General features: G+C 54.7%; 1 protein-coding gene across 5 annotated transcripts; it reads right to left on the bottom strand.

The window, feature by feature from the left end:
- Window positions 1-158: 158 nt before the first annotated feature.
- MIGA2 (mitoguardin 2) lies at window positions 159-25,785 on the bottom strand. 5 transcript variants are annotated; one of them, XM_078061872.1, is made up of 16 exons: window positions 25,701-25,785; window positions 22,889-23,115; window positions 21,803-22,013; window positions 19,994-20,106; window positions 18,998-19,115; window positions 18,478-18,611; window positions 12,786-12,903; window positions 11,264-11,364; window positions 10,553-10,668; window positions 9,527-9,599; window positions 9,273-9,359; window positions 4,531-4,629; window positions 4,069-4,203; window positions 3,308-3,361; window positions 2,405-2,521; window positions 159-2,137 (listed from the first exon to the last, which is right to left on the bottom strand). In XM_078061872.1, exons 2-16 carry the CDS (start codon window positions 22,982-22,984, stop codon window positions 1,931-1,933), a joined length of 1,779 nt encoding a protein of 592 aa, XP_077917998.1. In that variant the 5' UTR covers window positions 22,985-23,115; window positions 25,701-25,785; the 3' UTR covers window positions 159-1,930. The 5 variants fall into 5 exon arrangements, 3 of the variants coding, with proteins under 3 accessions (XP_077917998.1, XP_077917996.1, XP_077917997.1); XM_078061870.1 differs by having other exon boundaries at window positions 22,889-23,070; window positions 25,701-25,760; XM_078061871.1 differs by lacking the exon at window positions 25,701-25,785 and having other exon boundaries at window positions 21,803-22,090; window positions 22,889-23,026.
- Between the last annotated feature and the right edge of the window lie 2,054 nt (window positions 25,786-27,839).

The raw sequence follows: 27,839 nt of genomic DNA, 5'->3' as shown, positions 1-27,839 counted from the left end.
GACATTGTTTTTAAACTTTTTTTTAAAGATCCCATCTATTTATTTGAGAGAGAGAGAAGCAGATCCCCACCAAGCAGAAAGCCCGATGCGGGACTCGATCCCAGGCCAAAGGCAGACGCTTACGCTTAACTGACTGAGCCACCCAGGCGCCCCGGAAGGACATTGTTTAAATCATTTATTTGGAAGTCGATGCACACACGCTCTACCATACAAAAGTTGGAAGCTGCAACAAATCAAGTGCCCGAGGCAGTGCATGGACGTGTAAACAAAGACAAGATGAAAAGGCCACTCTGAGTGATCTGCGAGCAAATCAGAGTGGCCGGGGCCCAGGCCCAAGATGACATTCATAGCGCAGGGTAAGTGCAAATGAACGGAATGTGGGGCTGGAGGGGAGGAGGGCCACCCCAGGCCTTCCCACCCAGGAGGCTGCTCCTTCCTGGACACCAACCTGAGGGCGGGGCCTGCAGCCGGAGCCCTGGCTCAACACTGGGTCCCCCAGTCTGGAGAACAGGAGGGAGCGTGCAGGTAGGGGGAGTGAGCTCAGAGCTGATGGGCCGGGCCCACACCACCCCTCTCTGTTTCTCCTCTCTCTCCCTCCCAGGACCCCTCTGCCTTTCAGGGGAGAGGGGCCCTGGTCTGGGGAGCCAGTCCTCCGGAGTACGGAGACCAAAGAGGCCTCAGTGTCTCTGGGAGGCTTCTCGGCCTGAAAGGGGCAGAACCTCAAAATAAAGTGTTAAGGCAATAAATAAAACATCCAACCTCCGGTGAAAACACTGTGAGAGAAGTAAGTCTGCAGGGCTGACAGCACCCCGCAGACATGGGGACAATGTGGGGACAATGTGGGGACAGCTGTAGGACCAGCCACTGCACAGCTAGAGCATTTGTGCGTCGAGCCAAAGGCAAAGCGCCCGGCAAAGTTTCCTGTCCTAATGAGGGCAGGGGATTCGGTCCAGCCCTGTGTGTCCTCTGACCTCCCTGATGTGGTCCCTGGGCCCCCTCCAATGGCAGCACAGGCGACAGGCCTGAGATGAGCCCTGGTCAGAGCCTCCAGCTCAGCCCTAGCACCACCCAGGGGGGTCCAGGCTCACAGAGGCAGGCGGGCGGGCGGGAGGACCAGCCCCACCTCCTCCGTCTTTGGTGGTGGCAAAAGGGGAAGAGAAATGACAGTCTTTGGCAGGATGAGGGCATGTCAGAAGACAGCATTCTGGTTTCGTGCTTGGGTTTGCCAAGGGCCCAGTCCCTGCCCAGACTTGAGCACAAGGGAAGTAGACCCGGCCTGTCCCACCCTTGGATGGTCCAGGCCTGCCACCTCCCAAGGTGTTCCCCAGGCACTCTGTGACCCCACCCTCCCTTTCTGGAGCTGCAAACTCTAGGGTGGTGGCAGGGGTGGGGGCCAGCGGGACTGGGCAGCCAGAGACCGTCTAGCCCAGGTTCCTTCTAGCTCAGGACATCGTGGCCTTCACCCCAGAGCCCTGCCACCCCCATCTTCCACCTCTACCCTCCCAGCCCCCCTCCTCAGCAGCCCTGGGGTGGGGGGAGGTTTTGGGGTCCCACACCAAGGGCATCCCGGGTCTGCCTGTCCCACCTCTCCTCACAATACCACCCCCTCTCTCCCACCACCTTCCTCTCCCTCAGGCCCCACAGGTCACTGGTCCAGCTGCCGCTTCCCCCAGGGATAGCTGAGGGCAGTCAGGCGGGCTCCCAGGGGCTCCAACCCTCTCCAAGGCAGTTGGCAGGGATTCCCAAATGATGAGGAGGGACAAGGTCAGGGGCAATCACCCTTGGCCGCCCAGGCCCAGATTCTGCCCCTGCTGATGGCCATGGATCCCCAGGCCCTTCAATGCCAACCCAAAGGAGGGGAGGAGACGGCCTTCTCACGGCCACGCGTACGAGGCCCAGGCAGCCCCCTTCCCCAAGCCTGTACCCGCCGCTACTGCATCTCCTCCAGGGGCCCGTTCTCTCGGGGCAGTTCCCCGTTGAGGCCCACGCTGCTGGCCACTGGCGCCCCCAAGTAGCCAAGCAGGATTTCACTGCGGCGCCGGGATAGCTGCAGGATGTCGTCTGCCAGGGCCGGCACGGAGGTGTAGCGCACGTTGTCCAGGTCGAACATGTCCCTCAGGTACTGCACGATCTGGTGCTAGGGGGCAAGGCTGGCGTTGGCCGGGATTCGGGCCCCGTCCCCGCAGCACAGAGGCCCTCCAGACCACCCAGAGCCCCGCCCCGGCTACCGGAGCCCCGCCCCGTCCACCGGAGCCCCGCCCTGTCCACAGGCTCCGCCCTCCCAATGCTTCCTGCGGACCCCTGTGGGCCGGCCTCCTTCCAGGCACACACACCCCACCCCACCCCACCCCGCCCCCGACCCGCGTGCGCCGAACAGCCCAGGCAGGCCACGCACTCCGTTTACCTTGAAGAAAGCACAGACTTCCGAGAGCTGGGGCTTGGGTCCGAGGAAGCCGAAGGCTAGGACGGGGCTAACGTGCTCCGATACGGAGTAGAAATGGGAGATGAAGCCATCGGGCACCTGCAAAGGTAGGGAAGCTGAGGGCTGGGACGCCGGCTGGGGGAGGCGGCCGGGCCCTGGGGGCCTAGCGAAGAGCTGGGCTTTGGAGGGAGGCCTGGCTCAGTCGCGTGCTTGCTGGGTGACCCCAGGCAAGTGACAGGGGCCTCCACCTCTGCAGAATGGGGGTAACCTCGAGGTCGCTGTGAGGACTGCACGAGGAGGGGGCGGGGTGGGCTCAGCACCGGAAGTGCCCAGCGTACTTGGCAGCGGCAGCTGGTATCAGCCGGGCAGCAGAGCCTGGCTGGCAGAGGGGAGCAATGGATCGCACCCAGATAGAGCAGCCAGTCCCCGCTTGGGAGGGCAGATAACAGCGGCCTGGGGGCGGGAGGGAGGCTGCTCTGCCTGCTCCCGGGGCACCCTGCCCCCACCAGATGCCTCTCCCAAGCCAGCTGCCACCCCTTCGCGCAGGCCCTTCCTCCCTCAAGGATGCCCTTTCCCCTCTGAGTCCTTCCACATTTCCCGATGGCCCATGCTGTGCGGGGTCCTGGGGAGGAGATGAAGCAGACCTATGTGTGTCTTTGAGGTCCTCCTGGTCAAGGGAGAGCTAACGGCAGGAGAGGTGGCCAGTGCTGTGGCAGAGGCCAAGAGGTACGACAGGGCCTGGGGGCTTAGCAAGACCTCCCTGCACCAGCCCCATTCCTCTGCCCACCCCTCCCCACCCTACCCTGCCCCCAGACCAAGGGCCAGGGCATGCCGGTGGGTCAGCTGAGGTGGGTACCATGCCCGGGGCCCGAGGGGGTCACTCACCATCAGCAGTCTCCTCTTGGCTTTCAAGACTGACCAGCAAGCAGTGGCCAGAGCCTAAACCAAATATGGGACCCCACCCAGGTTTCAGCAGGACAGGCCAGGCCTGCAGCCTCTATCTGTGTCCCCCAGCTTCCACCACCCCAAGCAGAAAGATGAGGCTTGGTGCCTGAGCTCTGCTGATTCCCTCCCCTCAGTTAGGAACCGGCCACACCTAAACCTGAACTTGATTCTAACACTGCTCTGGGGCCCCTGGACCAGCCACTGAACTTCTCCAGGCCTCAGTTTCCTTCTCTGTAAAATGGCCATGACCCCGCACCCCCACCACATTCAGAGGTTGTGGGGGTCCAGGGTCACCGCCTGCAAACTGCGTGAAGACCAGCCCCAGGTCACGCCTGCCCCACAGGGCCCCACACTCAACTTCCCCTGCTGTTCCTTTCTTTTTCCTGTTTTAACTCAGTAAGATGCATTAAAACTGAGTGGAATTAACGGAGACCACAATGCAGAAGGACAACGCCCACCATGCAGGTTCTCCAGGGGTGCAGAGAACAACGGGGTCCCCTGGGAAACTGCTGCAGAGCAGGTGCCTGGTCTGCCCAGATTCAGGAGCCGCACATCACGCAGGGGAGAGGAACCCGCCCAGTGGGGTGACTGCTGCCTGCTGGGTGGGGGGCCCAGGCTCGGTGCCCAAAGGAAAGCAGAGGCTGGGCCAAGGCATGGGGTGACATGAGTGTGTGTGTTGGATGCGGAGGGCAGCCACCCACCGTCTCCTTGAAGCTGTCTGACAGCCAGCGGTTCCTCAGGACGGCGAGCACCGAGGATGGAGGGTTCTCCAGGTCCTCGAAGGCGTCCATGAGTATGAAGTCCAGCACAATATCGAAGAAGCTCATGCACACCACCTGTGAGAGGGCAGGGATGCTCTGAAGGCTGCAGGCCCATTGTCCAGATGGGAAGACCGAGTCCAGAGAGGTGCAGGTGCGTGAGGGCCTGGGTGGGAACGCATGGGTGAGTGGGCACATCTCCGGGCCACAATGGGCTGCAGCTGGGGCTGTGTCCCCCACAGCCGGGGCCCGCGGCAGGGCAGGGACCAAGGGCTCGCAGCAGCGATGGGCCCATCTCAGGCCTCGGAATCAAGGCAGAGCTCCGCACAGGCACCCCCCTCCCTGCTCGAGGATCTCAGGTACAAGGGGCCCCACGGCACTGGGGCTCAACATAAACCAACTCACCCCACGGCCCTCCAGCTCCAGTCGTGTGGTGGCCCAGGTCTCGGGCCGCAGGGCATAGACCATCATCTCCTCGTAACTCTCCAGGAAGCCTTTGGGGCTCTGTGGGGAGAAGCACAGCCTGTTCTGGTCATGAGAGAGGCTCCAAGACTCACTTGGACGAGATCCACAGGAACAGGCCTGTGGATGGACAAGCCAAGGCAGGGCTGAAGTCGATCCTTGAGCGGCGGCCTTGGAGAAAGCCGGGCAAGAAGTGTCCTCTGCCCACAGCAACGTGCCTCTCAGAGACCGGGGCACGTCCAGGAGAGATCCGACAACAGCACACCGCGCAACATCTCAGACCAGCTCACAGCTGAGTACCAAATGCCTCCCAAGAGATGCACACACACGACAGCATGAGCTCACTTTGCAAAGATGCGTGCGGACAGGGGGTGGAGTCAAGCAGCCAAAGATTAAAATCTCCATGCCCCTGGGTGTCACTGGTGAAATGGGAGAAGCTATGGCCCACACTCCTGGGCCTATTCTGGGGGAGTCAGTGAGCTCGTGCACGTAACACGATCAGCCCGGTGCCTGGACCTTGACAATGAATAGTGTCTAACACCTGCCGCTACTCTCGGCACACAGGATAGATCCTGCGCTCTCTGGGGCCGGGAGGTTCAGCTGCGGCTTGTGATACGCTGTGCACACGCAGATGTGCACTCACGGATGAGGGAAGCTGAGGCGGGGCCAGTGTCTGTTCTCATATGGATCAACGCATCTAACTCATGCAGTACTAAGAGGGATGGTCCGCTAGTACACCCACTTTATAGAAAGGCATACTGAGGCTTTGGGAGATCAGTGATGTGCCCAAGAACCAGGGAGGATGGAGCTGACACAGAACCCTGGGTGGAGGGGCCACCAGACAGGTGTTCACCAAAATGTGAACATGGTGGAATGGGGGACAAGTTTTCTTCTTGTTTTTATGTGTCTGTTGGGTTTTGCTAAAATGAGCATGAATATTTTTGTAATCATTAAAAAAAAAAACACCTATTTTCATTAAGTTTTAAAGAGAATTTGCTAGGATGAGCCCAGACCACGCCTTAATCCCCCGAGCCTCAGTTTCTTCACATGTAAAGGAGGACGATGAAGATGACGGCCAAGCATGTCTGACACCATCCCATGAGGTCCCCAGAGACACGCCCACGAACGCATGAGGAGAGGAGGCCTGGAGAGGGCGGAGGTCTGGCCCGTGGACACACAGTGACGATGGGGGCTGACCTCGCAAGTTCAGAGCCTAGGTGCTGCCCACAGAACAAGCACCCTCCCAGGGGGGCCGCCCCGGCTCCGCCTGCCTGCAACAGTCTGACAGGGCACTCATCCCTGCGCCGGTCCCAGGGCTGAGTGCAGGCTCCGCTCTCCGGAGCTGCTACCCAGCCATTCAGGAAACCTACATCCCACGCTGGGGTGGAGGCAGAGCGAGGACAGCCGCACCTCCCAGGCCCCTTGGGGAGCGGCCACAGAGAACAGGCATCTGCTAAGCGCCTGACACCCACTTTAGCCTCACCTGCCCTTCCTTCCCTTGTTTGTTCCTTCACTGTCTTGGGAGGCCACAGAGAACCTGAGAACAGGCCAAGGGCACAGCTGAGGTCAGGCCACCTTGGTTCAAATGCCAACTCTGCCCTTCCCTCACTTAGGGATCCGGGCAAGCCCCTGGCCCTCCCCAGGCTCGGTTTCCTTATCTACCGAGTGGAGACTGCAGTCAGGACCAAAAGAGCTACTAGAAGTAAAGAAACGCGAATAAAGCGCCGGGTTCGTTGCTGGGTAAACAGCAGCTGCTGGAAGAATAATTGTGAACACTTACGGAGCACCCGCCCCACACCAGGCCCTGGGCCAGGCACACACCTATGCTGGGGCAGCTGCAGTCCTGGCCCTCAGGGAGCTCAGCGAGTAGTGAGAGAGAGCATCCTGTCAACGGGATGCCGGGTCATGGGGCCACGCTGGCGGGGTGAACCCAAGGGCTCTTGGCGAAGCCCTCCTGGGGACAGAGGTGGCTAGCAGGGACTTAAAAGATGGGGAACCAAGGAGAAGGGGAAGGAAAGGGGACCAGGGAGCTTCTAGACACTGGTGGAAGTCCCACCTCCTAGCCTTCATGCTGGGTACACAGGGATTCACCTTTTCATTCATTAAATCCTATAGATATATAATTTGTACTCCCGCGTGTGTATTTACAATAAAGTAGTTGAACAACACCAGCATTGAGCAACAGTGTTCCAGGTGTGGAGGGACCAAGCAAAGGCCCAGATCAGGGAGAAAGTCTGGTATGGGTATACGCTAAAAGCCGGAGCCCTTCGGGGCGCCTGGGTGGCTCAGTCAGGTAAGCATCTGACTTCGGCTCAGGGTCCTGGGATCAAGCCCCGCGGCAGGCTCCCCGCTCAGTGGGGAGTCTGCCCGTCTCTGTGCCCCTCCTCCCCCGCTCGCTCTCTCGCTCTCTCTCAAATAAATAAAATCTTTAAAAAAAATAAATAAATACAGCCTGAGCCCTTCAGTCTGGACAGGGCAAAGTGTGCGTGGCAGCCGGCCACGAAACAAAGTTTGGTCTTTACCTCAAGGGCAGTGGGAGCGAGGGAACGTTTCAGGCAGCTGGGTGACGAGGTCAGAGGTGCGTTTTATTTTTTATTTATTTATTTTTATTTTTATTTATTTATTTTTAAAGATTTTATTTATTTGAGAGAGAATGAGAGACAGAGAGCACGACAGGAAAGAGGGTCAGAGGGAGAAGCAGACCCCCTGCTGAGCAGGGAGCCCGATGTGGGACTCGATCCCGGGACTCCAGGATCATGACCTGAGCCAAAGGCTTAACCAACTGAGCCACCCAGGCGCCACCCCGAAGGCAGATGCTTAACCAACTGAGCCACCCAGGCGCCCTATTTATTTATTTTTAAAAGTTTATTTATTTAAGTAATCTCTACCTCCAACGTGGGGCTCGAACTCATGACCCTGAGATCAAGAGTCTCATGTTCCTCCGACTGAGCCAGCTGGGCGCCCCCAGAGGTGCGTTTTAGAACCACTAGTTGGACAGGTGAGGTGAAAAGGACTCAGGGGAGAGGCGTTTTCAAGGGCTTTGCGCCAACAAGTGGCCAATAACATGAAAATTCATGCAGCCTTATTAATAATCAAAGAAACATGAAAAAATGGATAACATAGATTAAAAGGGTTACTAACGTCCAGTTACCGATGCCTTGTGCTTGGCGACATGTAAGGACACATACAATTACACCGCTGGCAGGCACTGTGGCTGTTAAGCCACTTCCGAGACCAGACTGGCAAAACCCAGATGTGCCCGAGACATGGGACCGCCACATCTGGGCTTTGCCCCACAGAAAACCACAGGTACCTAAAGAGGTCTGTAACAGATGCATTATAACAGCAGTGTGACAGTGGAAAATCAGACACAACCCAAATGGCCCTCCACTGCAGGACCAGATGGACCACAGCGAGCCTGCCCGAGGGAGTCTCACACCATCGATAAAAGTGACTGCATCGGGGCGCCTGGGTGGCTCAGTCGTTAAGCGTCTGCCTTCGGCTCAGGTCATGATCCCAGAGTCCTGGGATCGAGCCCCGCATTGGGCTCCCTGCTCCGCGGGAAGCCTGCTTCTCCCTCTCCCACTCCCCCTGCTTGTGTTCCCTCTCTCACTGTGTCCCTCTCTGTCAAATAAATAAATAAAATCTTTAAAAAAAAAAAAAAAAAGGGCGCCTGGGTGGCTCAGATGGTTAAGCGTCTGCCTTCAGCTCAGGTCATGATCCCAGGGTCCTGGGATCGAGTCCCGCATCAGGCTCCCTGCTCCTTGGGAGCCTGCTTCTCCCTCTGCCTCTCTCTCTCTGTGTCTCTCATGAATAAATAAATAAAATCTTTAAAAAATAATAAAAAAAAAAAAAAAAAAGAGGGGCGCCTGGGTGGTTCAGTCGTTAAGCATCTGCCTTGGGCTCAGGTCATGAACCCAGGGTCCTGGGATCGAGCCCTGCATCCGGCTCCCTGCTCGGCGGGAGGCCTGCTTCTCCCTCTCCCACTCCCCCCTGCTTGTGTTCCCTCTCTTGCTGTGTCTCTGTCAAATAAAAAAAAAAAAAAAAAAAAAATCTTTAAAAAAAAAATAAGAAATAAAAAGCAATACAGACCCGTATTTTTCAGAATCAGCACAGGAAACGCCCCCTAAGCCTTTCCCAGCTCCTCTAGAGCCTTCAGGATGAAGTCAAAGCTCCTCAGCTTGATTTCAGACTTTTTTTTTTTTTTAAGATTTATTTATTCATCTGAGAGAGAGAGAGGGCACAAGTGCGAGCGGGATGGTGAGGGGGCAGAAGGAGAGGAAGCCCGGTCGAGGGTTCAATCCCATGACCCGGAGATCATGACCTGAGCCAAAATCAACAGACAGACGCTTAACTGATTGAGCCACCCACGCATTCCGGGCTTCCTTTTTTTTTTTTTTTTAAACAGAACCAAATAAAAGTCACAAAAATTAAAATTAAAAAAGGCAAGGTGGCGGGGCGCCTGGGTGGCTCAGTCGTTAAGCGTCTGCCTTCGGCTCAGGTCGTGATCCCAGGGTCCTGGGATCGAGCCCCGCATTGGGCTCCCTGCTCCGCGGGGAGCCTGCTTCTCCCTCTCCCACTCCCCCTGCTTGTGTTCCCTCTCTCGCTGTGTTTCTGTCAAATAAATAAATAAAATCTTAAAAAAAAAAAAAGGCAAGGTGGGAAGAAAACTTAAAAAAAGCTACCTTCTCAGCTTTGGTCATCAGGCCCGTCACCATCTGCCGGCCAACCTCTCCAAAGAAAAGCTGGTTGCTCTTGTCTTCTAGAAGACCCTAAGGAATGAGGAAGGGAGGGGAGCGAGCTGGCGGAGAGGTCAGTGGAATGGGGCGGACACGTGACCCATCTGAGCAGAGGAGCCGGGTGGGGTAGCAGGGCCTGGCAGACCTGTCCGACCACCCCAGCCCCGGCTCTGTCCTCTCCAGGTGCCCCTGACACCCACCTCGAAGGCTTGCCGCACACAATGCAGCTTGGCCAGAAAGTCCTGGTCACTGTAGCAGCCCAGCAGCTCAGTCCTGAGGAGAAACACAGTCAGTCACTCCCCCTGGGACCTACCCAGCAATGCCCTCCGGGTCAGGGTGAAGCCCCGAGTGGTCCTACCACAGCCGGGCAGTATGACCTTGGGCAAGTGCCTGCCCTCCTCTAGGCCTCGGTGCCCCCCAAACCCAAGGGAAGAGGCTGACCGGATGCTCTCTGAGGGTGTGTTGTCCTCAGTGGTCCTGAGGGCAGCTGGTGGGTCTGGGCCCTGGGTGTCAGGCTGACCTTGGCCTCCTTCAGGCCCCAGCCAGCAAAGGACCCTCACTGGCAGAGGACTGGAATGACCTACCTGCTTCCAGCTGTCACCCATTCTGGGGCACCTGCAGCCCCCCCCACCCCGGTCTGGCTCCCCTCATTCACATTGGTAACCAGGACTCTCAACCATTTTCAGTCAGTGAACTTTAAACACACGTACTTAAATCCAGAGTCATGGCCAAAAGCCAAGTTCTGAGTTTCATATCAAACGGCAAAATTAATTTAAGATAGATCAGAAACCTAAATATGCCACAGATGAGGAAGCTGAGGCTGAGGGGGGTTAAGCAACTCGTCCAGGGCCACACGCTCAGAAGTGACAGAACCTGGAAGGAATCAGGTTTGTGTGTCCCCCAGGGCCCGGCTGGCTTCAGGGCTGCCGCTAAGACAGATGACTTCAGGACACAGGGCTTTGGAAGAGAGCCCGCTGTGTTTATGTGGTTAGATCCCCGTGATAACTTAGAATAAGTAGAAACAATTATTATTTAACTAATTAATTATATTAGTTTGCGGTTGTTAGTTGTAGGCCTGCCTGTCTTTGAACTCCAGGCCTTTCTAGACCCTCCACGGCTCGGGCAGGAGCTGCCGCCAGAGCACCGCGGTCCTCAGTGAGCACTCCAAGGGGGACAGGGCCCACCCCACCTGCCCCTGCTCCCCGCCTCCTTCCCCACACGCTCGCCTGAGGGTCCGGCAGGGCACTTTCCCCTCCTTCACCAGCTGCAGGGCCTCCTCATAAGCGGCAGCCGGCCTGGAGAGTGGGATCAGGTCATCTCCTGCCTGCAGGGACTCAAAGAGCTGGGGGAGGGCGCACAGGAAGAGGAAGGTGGCGTCACCCCGTGTCCGCAGCATCCCAAGGGGTGAGGGTGCCTGCCCAGGGGACGCCCTAGAGGACAACCTCTCAGAGGGGATGCCAGAGGGAACACTGACCCAACAGGCAAGAGGCCTCAATCTGAGTCTGGCTCTGGCCCTCAGCATCCCCATCTCCGCCAGGGGCCCAACCCAAAGGGACCATGTACTAGACAGGTGCCCACATCTTCTCATGCCAGGCAGGCGGCTGGGCCTGACACACGTGGCCATGGCAGGAGACTAATGCCAAGCAATGAGCGTGCAGTCTAAGAAGGGAGAGGTCAGTGTGCGCTGGAGCCACGGGGGTGGAGACCCCGACCCTCACCCACAGGACCCAGGACCCCTGGCTTCTCACGCCTCCCTGTCCCTGGCAAGTGCATGGGGTCCCCAGGGAGCGGCACTTGGGGACTGCCAAATTCTTCTCCTCTCAGAGGAAATGCCTTCAGTTTCCCATGACTGAGTGCTCATGGTGAGAGTCCCACAGGGGCCCGGGCTTCACTCCACCCCACCCTCCCTCTCTGCCCCTCGACCCCGCCCCCATCACCTCGGTAGCAGAGAAGAAGGAATCCTCGGAGGTCAGGCTGTCCTCATCATCCGCCCGTAGACGCAGGGAGCCCTCGGTCAGGGGCAACATGAGGGTCCTCTCTGGGAAGAGCACGAAGAGAAGGGCTGAGCTGAGACTCCAAAATCACCGGGCTTTTGGGAATGCACACATGCAAAGCGACCGACCGGATTCTGGGCCGGCTGCTGCCGCTGATCCCACAGCTCCTGTGTACTGAACACATACGCATGAAGATTCTGGGCTCATCGCCCCAAATGAATGGCTTCTCTCGATGCTACAGCATCGTTGGAGGTGGGCACAGTTAGGTGTGGAAGGGGGCTCCTGAGGGGGACTGCCCACGGCCACAGAGCTGCACCCCGAGGCCCGAGGGCCCCTGAACTCTGCACGGGCAGGCTCTGCTGTACTGTGTGGCCCTGGGCAAGCTGATTCCCCTCTCTGACAAACAGAAACTTAGCCACTGATGACAAAGAGCTCAAGGGAACACACCGGCCACTGACTCAGTGTTTCTAGACTCACCCGCTCAAGGGCTGTGGGAGTCTGGACCTTCAGAGGGCACTCAGGAAAGGTCTGTCGAACAGATAAGCAGAGACCATGGCCTTCAAGGCCCCACCAGCCTTCTCTGCCACACGGGGAGGCCGGAGTAGGCCAGGGTTCCTCTTCAGGTAAAGCCACTTGGGGACAGGCCGTGGGAGGGTGTGTCGCTGTAGCCGGCCCCTGACAGGCCTGTGTCACCAGCGGCAGAGCTGGGGAGCTGGACACAGCAGTCGGCTGACAGCACCCAAAGAAGAGTCCCGGGGTCCACTCACTGCAGGGGGTCTGGCACGCCGTGGGCGCCAGGAGAACACTGGCCATCCAGCTAACAGCTTCATTCTCTCTCCCTGATCTCACGTACCTTGACCTCAGTCGGGGGTGGCGGGGAGGGGGCAACAGCAAGAGCTGTTTTCGACTAACCTCCATGAGCCACCCCTTCTGCCTACCTGGTGCCACAGAAAAGGGCTCAAACCAAAGGCCTGGAACCCAACAGGGGAGATGCTGACACACACACCTGAAGGCCTGCTCCCCAGGGGATGGGCCAAGGCACAGCGTCCGGGGACTTCCGGGGCCTCGTCAAGCCCTGCTCCTGCCTACTACATATAAAAGAACACCTTTGGGGCGCCTGGCTGGCTCAGTCAGTTAAGCGTCTGCCTTCAGCTCAGGTCATGGTCCCAGGGTCCTGGAATTGGGCCCCAGTTGGGCTCCCTGCTCAGCAGGGAGTCTGTTTCTCCCTCACTCTCCCTCTGTGCTCTCTCTCTCTCTCAAATAAATAAAATCTTAAAAAACAAAACAAAACAAAACGCCTAACCCTTAAGGCCTCAGTTTCCCCACCTACGTATAAGGCACTGATCAAATGAGGTCCAAAGGCTCTGAGGATTCTGAGGGACCCATACCCCAGTTCTCTTGCCACCTCCCACCTCCACCCTGCCCCCACCCCGTCCCACTCCAGCCCAGAACCAGGCCAGCTCACCAAGGTCCAGCAGCATGCTGTCGGCCGGGAAGGTGGACCCAAACTCCTCCTGCAGGTGGTAAGCCCGGTGCAGCAGGGACTCCAGCTTCTCTGCAAACTCCCTTCGCTGTGACTCTGGCTGCCAGAAAAACAATGAACGTCAACCCAGGCCCTCCACACTCCCCAGGCCTACGGTCCCTCCTCAACACTGACGGGGGAAAAGGGGAGCAGGCTCTGGGGCCCAGCAGCAAGAGTACATGTCTAGACCTGAGCTGCTCAATACAGGAGCCACCAGCCCCATAAAGCGAACAAGCAGCTGAAATGTGGTCTGTCCCAACGGAGATGTGCCCTAAGTACAAACACATGCCGGATTTCAAATACTTAGTACCAAGAAACCACAAACAAACAAAAACACTCTAAAATTTCTCAGGGGCGCCTGGGTGGCTCAGTCAGTTAAGGGTCTGACTCTTGGTTTTGGCTCAGGTCCTGATCTCAGGGTCGTGGGATCAAGCCTCACATCAGGCTCCATGTTCAGCAGGGAGTCTGCTTGAGTTTCTTTCTCCCTCTCCCCCTTTCCATTCTGAGCGCGCGCATTCTCTGTCAAATAAACAAATATTTAAAAATAAAACAAGGGGCGCCTAGGTGGCTCAGTCAGTGAAGCGTCTGCCTTTGGCTCAGGTCAGGATCGCAGGGATTGAGCACCATATCGGGCTCCCTGCTCAGCGGGGAGCCTGCTTCTCCCTGTCCTCCCTGCTCATGCTCTCTCTCGCTATCTCTGTCGCTATCTCTGTCTCTCTCTCTCTCAAATAAGTAAATCTTTAAATAAATAAAATATCTCAATGATGCTCCATGTTGATCACATGCTGATACGATAACATACTCCACATACTAGATTACATAAAATGTATTATTAAGGGATGCCTGGGTGGCTCAGTCGGTTAAGCATCCGACTCTTGATCTGAACTCAGGTCTTGATCTTGGGGTAGTGAGTTCAAGGCCCGCCTACTTGACATAAACAAATAATAAAATGTATTATTAAAATTGATTTCACCGGTTTCTTTTTTGCTTTTTAGCATGGTCTCTAAGAAATTTTAAATGAGCTATGTGGCCTCCTACTGAACAATGCTGACCTGGGCTCTGAGCCCAGCATCAGCAGTTCCAAACGGTATGGCCTCAAGTAAATTACTTCCTCATTCTAAGCCTCTGTTTCCTTACCTATCAACTGACATGAGAGTACCTACTTCCTAGGTTTTTAGGGAAAACATGAAGGAGAGAAGGTATGCGAAGTCCTTCCCACAAGGTTGGCCTGTGGTGATGACCAGTAAGTGTCATGATACAGTATATAATAATCATTATGATATAGTATATAACATAGTATACCATAATATACACAATACGTAACATGTAACATACATACACATATTTAATATAATGTGTACGATGATAATAATGTCATTATAATAAGAAGGCAGACAGGATCCCAGAAAGAGCTGGGTTCAAATTCCACTGTTACTATGAACCGTGTGTGCTTGGGAAAGTATTGTACCAAAGACACAACAGCCTGTGGTTCAATGACCTCCCCCTGCCCTTGGCTTCCGGGCTGGTATGTGGAAAGAAGGAGGCCCTGCACCTTTGATCCCAGGAGCTTCTCGGCCAAGGGGCCAGGCACAGGTAGGCCCACCTCTGTTTTCTACCAAGGCTGCCAGATCCTGCGCCTGTATGTAACCAGACCCCAGGGAGGAGCTGGGGGCCAGTTTAGGCCTGAGGCCACTGGGGACAGAGCTGGAAGAGCTCAGAGGAGGATAGGAGATGTAGTCTGTCCCAACCATTTCCCCAGTGCTGGAAATGGTTCTTGCACCAAGTGCTCGCCCTGGACCAGGCACCTTGCTGTTCAGCCTTGCAGCATCCTTGAAGACCCCGATTCACAGAGAAAACTCAAGGATGTTAAGTGGCTCAGCTCACTCAGCTAGAGCCCCAGCAGAGCCCATGGAACCCCGGGACCCACTATCCGATTTGCTCAATTCTCTGATAGGACCTGACCCCATACGGTGCGGCCGGCACAGCCCCATAGCTTTGGCAGAGGTCTGTGTGCTCTTTCTCAGTGAAGTGGTCTTGGGTTAAGGACCGGTTTCTTGGATGTCACACCCAAAGCGCAAAGGACAAAAGAGAAAAGATACACTGAGCTCATTGAAATTAAGAACTTTTGTGCGTCAGGGGTGCCTGGCTGGCTCAGTCGGAGGAGCGTGCAACTCTTGATCTCAGGATTGTGAGTCTGTGCTCCACGTTGGCTGTGAAGCCTACTTAAAATTAAAAAATTTAAAAAAAAATACAAAAGGTTAAAAGAGAAAAACTTTTGTGCTTCAAAGGATGCCATCAGGAAAGTGAAAAGACGATCCACAGAATGGGAGAAAGTATCTGCAGATCCTATCTCTGATAAGGGACTTGTATCTCGAATATATAAAAAACCCTTACAATTCAATACTAAAAAAACATAACCACTTGTCTGTGGATAGACAATTGGGTTGCTTCCATATCTTGGCTACTGTAAATGCAAGTATCCATCCACAGATGAATGGATAAAAAAGAAGTGGTATATATATACACCGGAATATTATTCAGCCATAAAAAAGAATGAAACCTCACCATTTGCAACCACATGGATGGATCTACAGAGTAGAATGCTAAGTGAAATAAGTCAGAGAGAGAAATCCCGTATGATTTCACTCATATGTGGAATTTAAGAAACAAAACAAACGAACAAACAGAAAAAGAGACAAACAAAAAAACAGACTCTTAAATATAGAGACCAAACTGGTGGGTGCCAGATGGGGGAGTTGAGTGGGGGGATGGGTGGAACAGATAAAGGGATGAAGAGGGCACTTATTGTGATGAGCACTGAGTAATATATAAAATTGCTGAATCATTAAAAAAAAGATAAATAGTCAAATTAAAAATACAGTAAAGGATCTGAACAGACATTTCTTCCAAGAAGACATACAAATGGCCAACAAGCACATGCAAAGAAGCTCCACGCTGTTAGCCCAGGAAAATGCAAATCAAAACCACAATGACATAACCATTTCGCACCCAAAAAGACAGATGAAAACAAGTGCTGGCGAGGATGTGGAGAAACCAGAACCCTCCCACACTGCTGGTGGGACTGTAAAATGGTGCAGCTGCTGTGGAAAATGGTCTGGTGGCTCCTCCAAATGTCAAACGTAGCATTATCATAGGACCCAGCAATTCCACTCCTAGCTGTACACCCAAGGGAGTTAAAAACAATGTGTCCACACAAAAACTTGCACACAAAATGGTCATAGATGCATTACTCATAAGAGCCACAAAGTAAAAACAACCCAAATGCCCATCAATGGATAAATGGATAAATAAAATGCGGTCCAGCCATACAATAGAATATTACTCAGCAATAAACAGAAGTGAGGTAGTGATCCAAGTTACAAGAATGAACCCTGAACACATTATGCTATAGGAAAGGGGCCAGTCATAAGAGGCCACTAATTATGAGTCCATTTATAGAAATGTCCAGAACAGGCCAATCTATAGAGATGAAAAGTAGATGAGGGGTGGGCTGGGGCTGTGTCTGATGGAGAATGTCTGATGAAGCATATGGGACTCCATGGGAACATGACGAAAATGTTCTAAAATTAATTGTGGTGACGAACACCCGACTCTGAATATACTAAAAGCCAATGAATTGTACAATTCAGAATTGAACTGAAATGAATTTTATGGTATATGAGTAATATTCCAATAAACCTGTTAAAATTTTTTCTTAGGATAGAAAAATGCCCGGAAGGACACCAAGCGGTTGTGTCTGGATGAAGGGTTATAGAGATCGTTTATAGAGCACCTACTTTGCGCCAGGATCCTAGGGCTCGCAGTGGCATCCCGCCAAGGGCCCCAGTGCTCGGGGAGGCCGAGGGCCTCATCATACAACATGAGCTGCCCGATCAAAGATCAAAGACTAGACGCTTTCCTCCCCCACTCTTTTCTATATCTGTAGTTCTCACTATTCTGTGAGGAAGACTTCATTGCTTTCACGATAAGATCAATGAAAGTTCTAGAATTTTAAGATGTAGTATTAGCAATCGATACCGTTTTGGAAACAGAGCTGTCTCCCTTCCTTTCCATGACCTAAAACCCTCCTGCAGGCCTCTACTGTCTGCCCACAGATAGCAGATACCTGATGCAGCTGTGCTCTTGGGCCCCGGAGGCTTGGTCACCCTCTGGGGGCATTTCTCCGATGTCCCCCGTCCTGTCGCTACCGTGCTCCTGCTTGTGTGGCAGGCCCTGAGCTGATGTTCCCAGCTGGGGTATAGGACACCATACCTTCAAGTTGTTACCAGCTGTGCCAGGCATGTCCTCATCCTGGTGCTGCAAAGTGTTCCCCAGGCTCCCCTGCCGACTGGCTCATGACCCACCGAGGCATTGGTGGAGGAAGCATGGGATGGGGCAATGGGCAGACAAACTCCCCTCCCAGTCCTGCCTCACATCGTATCACTGCCCTACCCCACCCAAGCTGGGGTGACGCTTGCCGGTTATCCCGTACCGTGGTTCTAGGTTCTGCGAATCCTAAGCTCTGGACACACTCCTCACCTGTGCAACCAATTCCCTGGGTTAACCTCCCTTTTTAACACCTGAAGTTGATCCTGACGGACTCTCCAGATACTATCAGAGTGCTCCCCAAAGAGCTCCAACTTTGTCCTCGTCCCAGCAGAGGACAGGAGCTCATAGGGCTTTTTTTTTTTTAATACATAAAAGCATAAAGACTAAAACAGAAACAGTCCACAATCCTACCACCTATATAAACCCTGCCCATAAGCATAGCTAGAAATTAGGAAGGCCAAACAATAAAGTACAATAAAAGCCTTTTTCCACCTTTCCCTGTCGAACCAATCCTCACAGATCATTGTTAACAGTTTCCTGAGTTATCTGTCCAGAGAAAAGTAAAAACGCACATACACACCAGCAGTTACACATTCGCACACGTAGGCATGGATAGATGTCTTTCTGAACACGTATACACACGGGTCACACTATACACATTCCACCTCTTGCTTTTTTTCACTTGATGACATACTGTGGAGACAGCAGCCTATCAGCCTATGCAGATTTCCCTAGTATCATACTCCAGACCCCTACGGACGGGCACGCAGATCGTTTCCAGTTTTTTCTGGTTTTTCACTGTTACAAGATAATGCTTCAGTAAACGTCCATCCAGGACACAAACATTTTTTATTGTTAGCTTTTTTTCACTTTATTTCTCTTTTCTGATATTGAAATAAATACTGACAGTGCCAAAAAAAAAAAAAAATGTCTAAAGAAAGGACAAGACAAAGGCTGTGAGATCCACTCAGCTGAACGCAGGCTACTTCCCGCCAGTCCTTCATAAAATGCACCTTCTCCTCACATAGTTGGGACTGGGGTGTGATCATCCCCTGGATTACTGAGTGATTACCACGCGTCAGGCATGGTAAGGCACTAAGCACCTTACGTGTGTATTTTCCTTGGGTGGATTGACATCCTGGTGGAATGTCACCTGGTTGAACTGCCACCATCCAGGAGCACAAGGGACCACCCAGCAGAAGGCAGGGCCGCTACACGCCCTCCCAAAGGTTGGATGCCTCTCTGCACCCCCTCCAACCTTCTCCATGGCTGGGAGCTAAGAAGGACGCGGGAGAGGACAACCTACCTCAGACAGTACCTCCGAAGCAGTCTCGGGGTTCCGCAGGCTGTCCCCTGGTGTGGGGGTACTGCTGTCCCCTCGCTGCCCCACGCTCAGTGCCTGCTCCCACTTCTGCAGGGCCTCCTCGAACAGCTCCATGCCTGAGCACGGGCGGGAAGACAAGGGAGAGTCTGACCTCGGCAGAGGAGAGCAGCCGGGCCCCACACTCAAGATGGGCTCAGAAAGGCAAGGAGGCGGGAGGACACGAAAGGACAGAAACGGTCAGGACTGTGTGAGCCGGCTCCTAGTCACTTTTCCAAGGCGGCTCAGTTTACAGGCCGCCATTCAGACCGGATTTGTTCCCAGAGACTGTCCCCTATCCACAAATGGCTAGAAACCCTCAAACGAGGGTTTTGGGGTCGGGAGTGGGGTTCCAAACCAGCACCTGGGAAGGTGTCCTGAGTCCAGCCTGGGCTCCCGGGAGGAGGCCATTCTTCCCCCAACTCTGCCCCAGAAGAGGCCCCATGGCTGGCCTCCTGGCCAGTACCTTGCATGTAGAGACTCTCCGCGTTGCCATCACCGGTAGTCACAGACTCTTCCATCCCTCTGGTGTCCCACGGTCCCGAGCACGCAGCCGTGGGGCTGGATGAGTTCACTGCTACCATCTGGGCACCAAGCAGCACAAGGACCCAAGGGCAAGGGGTAAGGCCCTCCCAGACCCTTTGTAGGACCTGAGCCCCTCCCACTGCCTGGTCCTATGTCACACACCCTCTCCTAAGACCATCCCTGAAGCCAGCCCCCGGCACGCGGCCAAGCCCTCAGCAGGGCCTGGTCCCACCAACTTTAAGCACCCGGCGGCACTTTTACAGAAACTGCAGAAGTGGGAGGAAAGAGACCAATGGCCATCCCAGAAACCAGCAGCTTCCTACAGAAGCCGTCCTGGGCCCGTTCCCTGCTCTGGCACTCTGTGACTGGGGGGACTAGGAAGACTGAGGGAGCTCCCACCACCACAGGACAGGGCAGCACCCACATTCGCCACACTTCTCACCCTGCTGGGATGTGGGCTCCTCCAGGGCAAGAGCCCGCTCTTGCTCACCCCTGGGTTCCCAGGGCAGAGCTGGGCTCAGAGCTCACTGCACAAAGGGGTCACTAGATGAGCGAATGAGCCCAAAGCCACTCCCCAGGAGAAAATATGCTTCTCTTTGTCTCATTCATCTCTTTATCTTCAACAGAGTCCCTGGCACAAAGCAGACGCCTGCTCCGGGTCTGATGAACGAATGAATGAACTTTCATAGACAAGTCTCTTCCCCACAAGAGACCACCCACCTCTCTTCTGCCCCTATCCACCTCTCTCTCACCGAAGCCTGGCCCTCGGTTAGTGAGCAGTGACAATCTCGGAAAGCCTGTGTGGACAAATGAGAGACCGAAGGAAATCTCTCCTGTCTTCCTTCCAGTCTGTCAGCTCCCCGAAGGCAGAGATTAGAGCCTCCTCAGTACCCGGGCCTGAGCCCAGAGCCCCTGGTGCCCTGCCCGGGCTATTTACCGAAGCCAAGCTGTGGGAGGAGCCTGAGTGCTTGCTGGGCACGATGGAGGAGATGCCACTCAGAGTGTCGTTGCTCTTGCTACTGGGGCTCTGCATCCTCCGGTTGGAGTAGCCTGCGAGCAACAGGAGGGCAAGGGTCACGCAGCCTTCGAGTCCGGCCTTTGCACAGGCTGTTCCCACCTCCAGACAACCCTCCCCCTCCTCATCTGGGAGCTTGCCCTACACACCCTTCTAAGTCAGGGGGACGGCAGAGCGCCCACGTGCGTGCGCTTAGCAGAGCGTTACGCCCCTGCCTGTCATCCTGCTCACTACCGTATCCCTGTTGCCCAGCACAGGGCCTGGCCCAGAAGGCCCCGGACCTGCCAGATAAGCCAGAGAATGAGGTCTGGCGACTTCTCAGCCTACTTCTCACTCAGTCTCCCCTGCGAAGGAATGCTCCTCCTTCCAAAAAGAATTTGAGACAATGGCTTCTTTAAATACAAAACATTTTTTTTAAGTGAGAAAAGTAGGGACGGGAACAGAAGGTAACACCAGAGGTGGTGGTGGTGGGATGGGTTAGGCAAGCGAGAGGTTGCCCACAGGAGCAGCTCCAGGTGTCCCAGGGGCCCGTGGACACAGAAACCCAGCTACATCAGCGCTTCTCAGGGCCTGCTCTAGACTAGTCTTAAAACTTCTTTTTCCAGCTGTAAAGAGAAAACTTCCCTTTGCAATGATAATTCACAACTAAAATTCATTTTCATTTAAGGAGATTTTTCCTTCTTCTTCTTCTTCTTCTTCTTCTTTTTTTTAATGTAGACTCCATGCCCAAAGTGGGGCTTGAACTCATGACCCTGAGATCGAGAGTTGCACGCTCTACTGACTGAGCCAGCCAGGTGCCCCAACGGGGATTTTTGCTTCTTAAACCAGGTTTCTCCCAAGATGTGAGCCTGTGAGGACTTCCTGCCCGGGGAAGAGATCCATATGATATTCAGGCATGGCAAACAGTGGGTTGCTGGGTTACAAAATGAACAAGGTCTATAAGGGTTTTGAAAGCCACACCAGCAGACATAAAATGGCTCAGAGGCTACCAGGGGCTGGCGGGGGAGGAGAGAGGCGCTGACTACACAGGACATGGGGACTGAGAGCATAGTGGGACAGTTCTCGATGTGGTGTAAATACAGGACTCTGGGTGCTACACAAAATTCCATAAAGAACTGTATGCTCGGGGCGCCTGGGTGGCTCAGTCATTAAGTGTCTGCCTTTGGCTCAGGTCATGATCCCAGGGTCCTGGAATCGAGTCCCGCATCGGGCTCCCTGCTCAGCAGGAGGCCTGCTTCTCCCTCTCCTACTCCCCCTGCTTGTGTTCCCTCTCTCGTTGTGTCTCTCTCTGTCAAATAAATAAATAAAATCTTTTAAAAAAAAAGAACTGTATGCTCAAAAGGCTGAACTTAACTTTAAAAAAGGGGTGGGGAGGATGGAGAGAATACCATCTGGCTCAGGAACCACATGGCCCTTCTTGCTCCTGAGCCAGGGGGCTTCCCTCCCTGAGCAGAGGAGCTGCATCCTGCCACTCCCTCTGGACGCGGGTGTTCCCAAGGGGTCCTCAGATACTGAGAACTGCCGCCACCAACAGGACATGTGCATCTGGCTGCATCACCCACCAAATCCTTGACTTGGTGATGACTCAGGGAAGGGTCTACCACATCCCCGCTTCCCAGAGGGGAACTCAGCTTGGAGACAGGACATCACTAGCCCGAGACCCAACAGTGACCAGGGGCCCAGCTGGGACTTGACTCCAGGTCAGGCCCTCCCCCAGCGCCTCACACCTACCTTTCTTCACCGATGGAACCTTCCTGGGCATGAAGATGGGGAGGGGCACCGTGCCCAGATATGCACCTCCCATCTCAGGGCCAACCTGCTTCTTCCTCCGCCGTCGCCTCTTCAGCTGATGGGCGGCCAGGGCCAGGGCCACCGTGCCCAGGGCTGTGGCAAAAAGGACCTTCCGCAGGCCTGGTGTCAACCGCAGCTGGGAGAAGGCAGACTGCAGGAAAAGAGGGAGGCGGCTGGGCTACATCTCCCTGGAGGAGCTGAGGTGGGCAGAGCTGTGCTGGGGAGCACCTGAGGGACACAGGAGGCCTCAGGCACTCGGGGTCCATTTGCTGACCAGGAATGAGAGGCAGTCACCCCCCGAGGAGGCACCGGGCCAGCACCCCTGAAATGTGGACCACGGGGACATAAAGAGGTCAGGGACAGCAAAATGGCAATGCCAAAGAGATCACATCTAGGGCCCAGCAGGTGTCCCTCACTCCATCGGTCGTGATTCTAACAGCTGCAGTGACTGAGCCCCTACTATGCCAGGCACGGAGCTAGGATTTTACCTGCACTCCCTGGCTGAATGCCTGTCCTTTTCCAGGTGAGACTCTGAGGCTCACATAGGTTAAGACACATGCTCAAGGTGACGGGGAGTCAGAAATCGAACCTAGGTCTCCTGACCCCATATCTTAATGACTCCTTGAAGTTGATAACATTCCCTCCACCTAACTGCCCCATCTGTACAATTCCCTGCTCCTCACTCTCTGCCTGCTGAACTGGGAGCCCCTCACGTGGGGCTGCATCCCACACAGCAGACCTGGTCAGCCACAAACATCTGAGGTTGGCAGGGAGGGCATTATTGACCCCTTTGATAGACTGAAACACTGAGGCCAAGAGTTCACATAGCCCTAGCGTGAAGACCGGGCTTGGGACTCCAGACTCCTCACCTAGTCATTCCTGCTCTGCACAAAGAGAAGACCCCAGAAGCCTGGGGCAATAATGAGAGATAGGCTTTCCCAAAGGCTAGAGACCCTGGGATGAGTGGCTCAGTGTTTCAGAGGCCAGAGGGGTAAAGGCAGGACCACAACCCATCCCAACGTTTACCTGCCCAAAGGTCGTGTACAGGAACACAGGGATCTCGGCCACCGTCATGGCCAGCGCCTGGATCATGGACATGCCCTCGGTCCTCCGGAACGCCATGGCAGGACCAGCACCCTCGGGTCTAAGAGCTTCCAAGGAAAATGTCTTCAACTGGCTGCTGGCTGGGTCCCAGGCACCATCCACGCCTCGGAAAGATAGGGACACACATACCAGAGGGTCCTTCCACAGAACTGAGAGACAGATGACCAAGTCAGACAAGGATATGCTCAGGTGAGCACAGCGAAATGCCCGTAAGAGTGCCCTGGGGGATGAGGTGGGAGCAAAGCCCATCTCTGGAACACCAGGCCTGGAATCAGGCCCCCGCCTTCTGCAACCACCAGCAGGAAGGCAGCCAAATGTCCCACATACCCTCTGCCCGCCCTGAGCCCTAGGAGCAGAAGACTGCATCTCTGGCATGTTGGCCCAAGAACAGACCCAAGGCCTGGGAGATGGATAGGTCACTCTCAAACTTGGGGCTTTCTGCCACACTTGCACAATCTTTTTAAACCCGTGGTCCACTGGCTACACAAAAACTTCAGGCCACAAAAGGGTCAGGCCCCTGACTGAGAATCATTACATGTTTTTCACCTCCCACAAAGCCAAGAATGTTTTTGTTTCCTGCGGATTGTATTATGAAAGCAGCAGGGTGCTCCCTCAAATAGCGAAAGCTACTACACTCTATGTGTATATTCTGCACTGGGTTCTTTCCATATGTTATTTCACGGGATCATTACAATTCTGTGAAGGAGATGCTATCTAGCCCCGCGCCCCATCTCTGCCAATTTCCAAAGAGGAAAGTGAGACTCAGAGGGGTTTTAAGTCAGGAGGAGTCCACAGTCATACCGCTAGTATGAGGTAACATCAGGACTTGGACCAAGGTCTACTGGACTTTAGACTCTGTGCTCAGTACAACCCTTTAGCTAAACCTGACATGCAATAGGAAGTGGCAAGCCCCAGCAGAACCACAAACTACAAGAGCAACTTTCCCCATTCCAAGGTCAGTGAATAAATGGCTTGAGCACACATTGCCCAGTCCCCAAGATCCTACAGAGCACTCCCCAACTGCCACCACAAAGACCAAGGATGCCTTCAAGGTCTCCTGGGTCTGAAAGGAATACACAGGCCAGGACAGACCCTATCAACCTGGGACGGCGGCCAAAGTCACTGGAGCAGCACAAGAAACAGCTTATTCCCAGTGAGCGGGAAGGATGGATGATCCTACCGGTGTAGATCTAGTGCTGGGCTGCGTGCATGAGGGGGGCAAGTGGGGGAATACCCAGTCTAGGGCCAAGGAAACGGTCATGCTGTTAAGATAGGAGACATCATGCCAGGAGGCTGTGAATTGACCACCTCCAGTTGTCAGGGCCCGGGTCCGTATCATAAGCCAGCCCTCTCATCCCCCCAACCCGGCCCAGGCCTCAGAACACCAGAGGATCAGCAACCACTATTTCCCCAGCACTTACACTATAGGCCAGGCTTCCCACAAGCTCTGGCTGGGAGTCAAGTCACTCAGAGACAACCACTGCCTATGATGGGGAAACTGAGGCCATGAGACGTAAGCAACCTGACTGACTTCGCTAACTGACCAAGCTGGGATGTGACCTCAGCTGCAAGGGATCCTGAAGCTATGGTGTTTCCCCTGAGGTGCCTGCTACAGCGACCGCGTCTCCCTCCTTACCACACCTGAAGGACTTCTGGGGCCAAGTGGGAAGCCCACAGGGAGCTACAACAGTGAACCCGAACACGTGCTCCAGGAGTGAGACGGGGCTGGGAGGCCTGGTTACTTGCCTGCAGGAGAGTCAAGAGCAGCCTCTGCTGCTCCAGACGAGAGGAAGAGTGGCAAGTGCAAGGTGATGACACTGCCCCCAAGCCTGCTTCACTCCAGGGTTGGATCCAGACTCAGCTCAACCGTGCTCTATTCTTCCCCACTGACACAACCTGGGGAGAAGCCTCCTCTTCTCCACGATGACAGCTTGTAGCAACGTTTCCCACCCTGTGCACACTTCCAATGCCATTCCCAGCTGGGCAAGTCACCCTATAACCTTGGGCAGGAACCTCCGCATTTGGCCCTCGCTGTGGCATTTACAACACCCTCAACTTGGATGCCCACACTTTCCACAGCGGCAACCTCCTCCCTTGCCCTGGGCAATCCTATTAATGACTCTGGCCTGAGCAGCCCGTCCTTCCTCCCTGACCCCAGCAATGTCCCGAGCCCAGGCACTCCGCTGAACCACCCTCTGCCCAGTCTCTCTTCATGGCACCCTAGACACCTTACAAGTCTGACCAAGCACTTGTAATGCGTAATGGGCACTCCCGTACTGAACCTCAGCAATATCCCCTACTTCAGAATCTGTTCATCTCATCTTGGACATCTCCCTGCGCAGCCCCAGTTCAGGCCCCCTTTTCTCTTGCCCGACCCCTGGAATATCCTTGAGGGTCGTCTAGGTGCCCACTGGCGCCACCCACGGCCGGCACACCTGCTCCCTCCATCTCGGGTACTTTCCTAGCCCACGTTCGGGTACCTGCGACCCTGCCACGTTCCAGGCCCGGGCATCTCCTCACTGACCTAACCTGGTACCTTCCGTTCCACCTCTCGCGCCGCCCACGGCCCGGGTACCTGTTTATTCTAACCCCGGCCCTTCTAGTCCGTCTGAGCCCGGACACCTGCGCTCCCACCCAGATCCTTGCTCAGACCCGGTTCCCACCCGCTGCAAGCCTCAGTCCCGGGCCCTGCCGCGTCGCCCGCCGCACGAGCTCAACCCGGGGCGCCACTCACCCACGATCCCATCGCTGCGGAAGGGCAGCGTCTCCTTCCCCGGCGCCCGCGCAACCAACCTCGCGGCCACCGCGGGGGGCGTGGCCTCACGCCGGGCCAACCCTCCTTTGCCCAATGAACGTCGCCGAATTCCGGCCAACGGGCCTGGTCACGTGACCAGCCTGGCCGCACCTCCCCCGGCCCCTGCTCCGCCCCCTAAGTGCGGTTGAGGCGCGGAAGTGATCTCCCCTACCATTGGCCGTCGGGATTCGATTGACTCCGGTGGCTGAGTGGGGCGGGGCCACCCTTAAAGAGGCTGAGGCGGAGCTATGAGGTCTCTAAGGGTCTTTCTGGGAGGGACCTGCGACCGGTTTGAGCCCTATTTGGCTTCGCTGCTGCTTCGGGTTCCCACACAAATTCGGCCCGCCCTTCAAGGGCCCATTTTCTTTCTTTCTTTTTTTTAAAGATTTTATTTATTTATTTGACAGAGAGAGAGGGAACACAAGCAGATAGAGAGGGAGAGGCAGAGGGAGAAGCAGGCTTTCCGCTGAGCAGGGAGCCCGATGCGGGGCTCGAACCCAGGACCCTGGGATCATGACCTGAGCCGAAGGCAGACGCCAAACGACTGAGCCACCCCGGCGCCCCAAAGGGCCCATTTTCAAATGCCACTGCCTCTGACTTCCCACAGCATCTTAAACCAAACTTGGCACTCTCCACTTTCTTTTGGAGCTGTTTGCAAATCTCCCCTACCAGACATTGTCTCCCTGAGAGCTGAAGTCAAGTGATTACCTTCCTGCCGCCCAACGGTGCCTCGAACGAAACACTGGGTTTGGAATAGAGCTGACTTGAGCTGGAATCAAGTCCCGCCACTTAAGCTCTCTGGAGTTCACGCGGTTTACCCCTCTGTAAGTGGGTGTGGAATTCCTACCTTGCCCAAGTCACAAGGCTTTGGTGAGGTTTGGAGAAAACAGTGTGGCAGGTCCTTTCATAACTGCGAAGAGCTGTTTGTCTGGTTTTTGTTTTTTAAGATTTTATTTATTTGAGAGTGAGAGAGAGAGAGAGCAAAAGAGAGATAAGGAGCAGAAGGAGGGGCAGAGGGAGAAGCAGACTCCCTGCTGAGCAGGTAGCCAGACATGGGGCTCCATCCTGGGACTCCAGAATCATGACCTGAGCTGAAAGCAGACGCTTAACTGACTGAGCCACCCAGGTGCCCCTGCGAAGAGCTGTTTTTAAATATAATTATCAGCAAGGTCGCATTCCTTCATTCATTTGACAACTAATATATCTATGTGCCAGTGGTGGACAAGATACATGGTGGCCCCCAGGGAGCTCAGAGGAAGCAGATACTTAATTACAACCTTGTGTGATAGTTGCTCTGATGGGAGAAACTCAGGAATGTGGGGAGACTAGGAGACACCTGGGCTTGCAAGGGGAGGTGAGAGACTCTGAAAAGAAAGGGATGTCCAGTTGCAAACCTGAAGGATGAGCAAGAATTAGCTGGGTAAAGGGGAGAGGACTGAGCATTCCAGGAACAGCACAGGCTGCGACCCCAAGGTGAGAGAGAACCTGGTATCCAGTGAGCCAAGGAAGAGGGAGCCAGAGCAAAGACTAGTGGTCTCCACAGTTGGACTGCCTGGGTTCTGGGCTCAGTCTGACACTCTCACTCTGTGCCCTGTGACCTTGTGCAAATCACTTAACTTCTTGGGCGCCCTTGTGGCTCAGTCAGTTAAGCATCTGCCTTCAGCGCAGGTCATGATCCCAGGGTCCTGGAATCGAGTCCCACATCGGGCTCCCTGCTTGGTGGGGAGTCTTCTTCTCCCTCTACCTTCCCCCCCGCCCCCCCGCCGCTTGTGCTCTTGCTCTCTGTCATGCTCTCTCTTCAAATAAATAAATAAAATCTTTGAAAAAAAAAATCACTTAACTTCTTTAAACCTCACCTTCCTCACCCCTAAAATGAGGAGGAGGATGGTTTCAGAGCTATTATGACCATTCTAGGTGATTATTCACTTAAAAGTGCTCAATGTTGGACCTGGCATGGTCTCAGGACATTTGGCAACTAATTGCTAGTAAGACAACTGCAATAGCCAATTGTAAACTAGATAAATAGATGAAGCATATAGACTGGGACAGGTATAAGTAATAACTACTACCTACTGTCTC

Source organism: Halichoerus grypus, chromosome 14 (assembly GCF_964656455.1).
Source record: "Halichoerus grypus chromosome 14, mHalGry1.hap1.1, whole genome shotgun sequence".
In the NCBI taxonomy this organism is placed as follows: domain Eukaryota; kingdom Metazoa; phylum Chordata; class Mammalia; order Carnivora; family Phocidae; genus Halichoerus; species Halichoerus grypus.
Note: the sequence above shows the minus strand (reverse complement) of the source record. Positions and strands in the feature narration are given on the sequence as shown.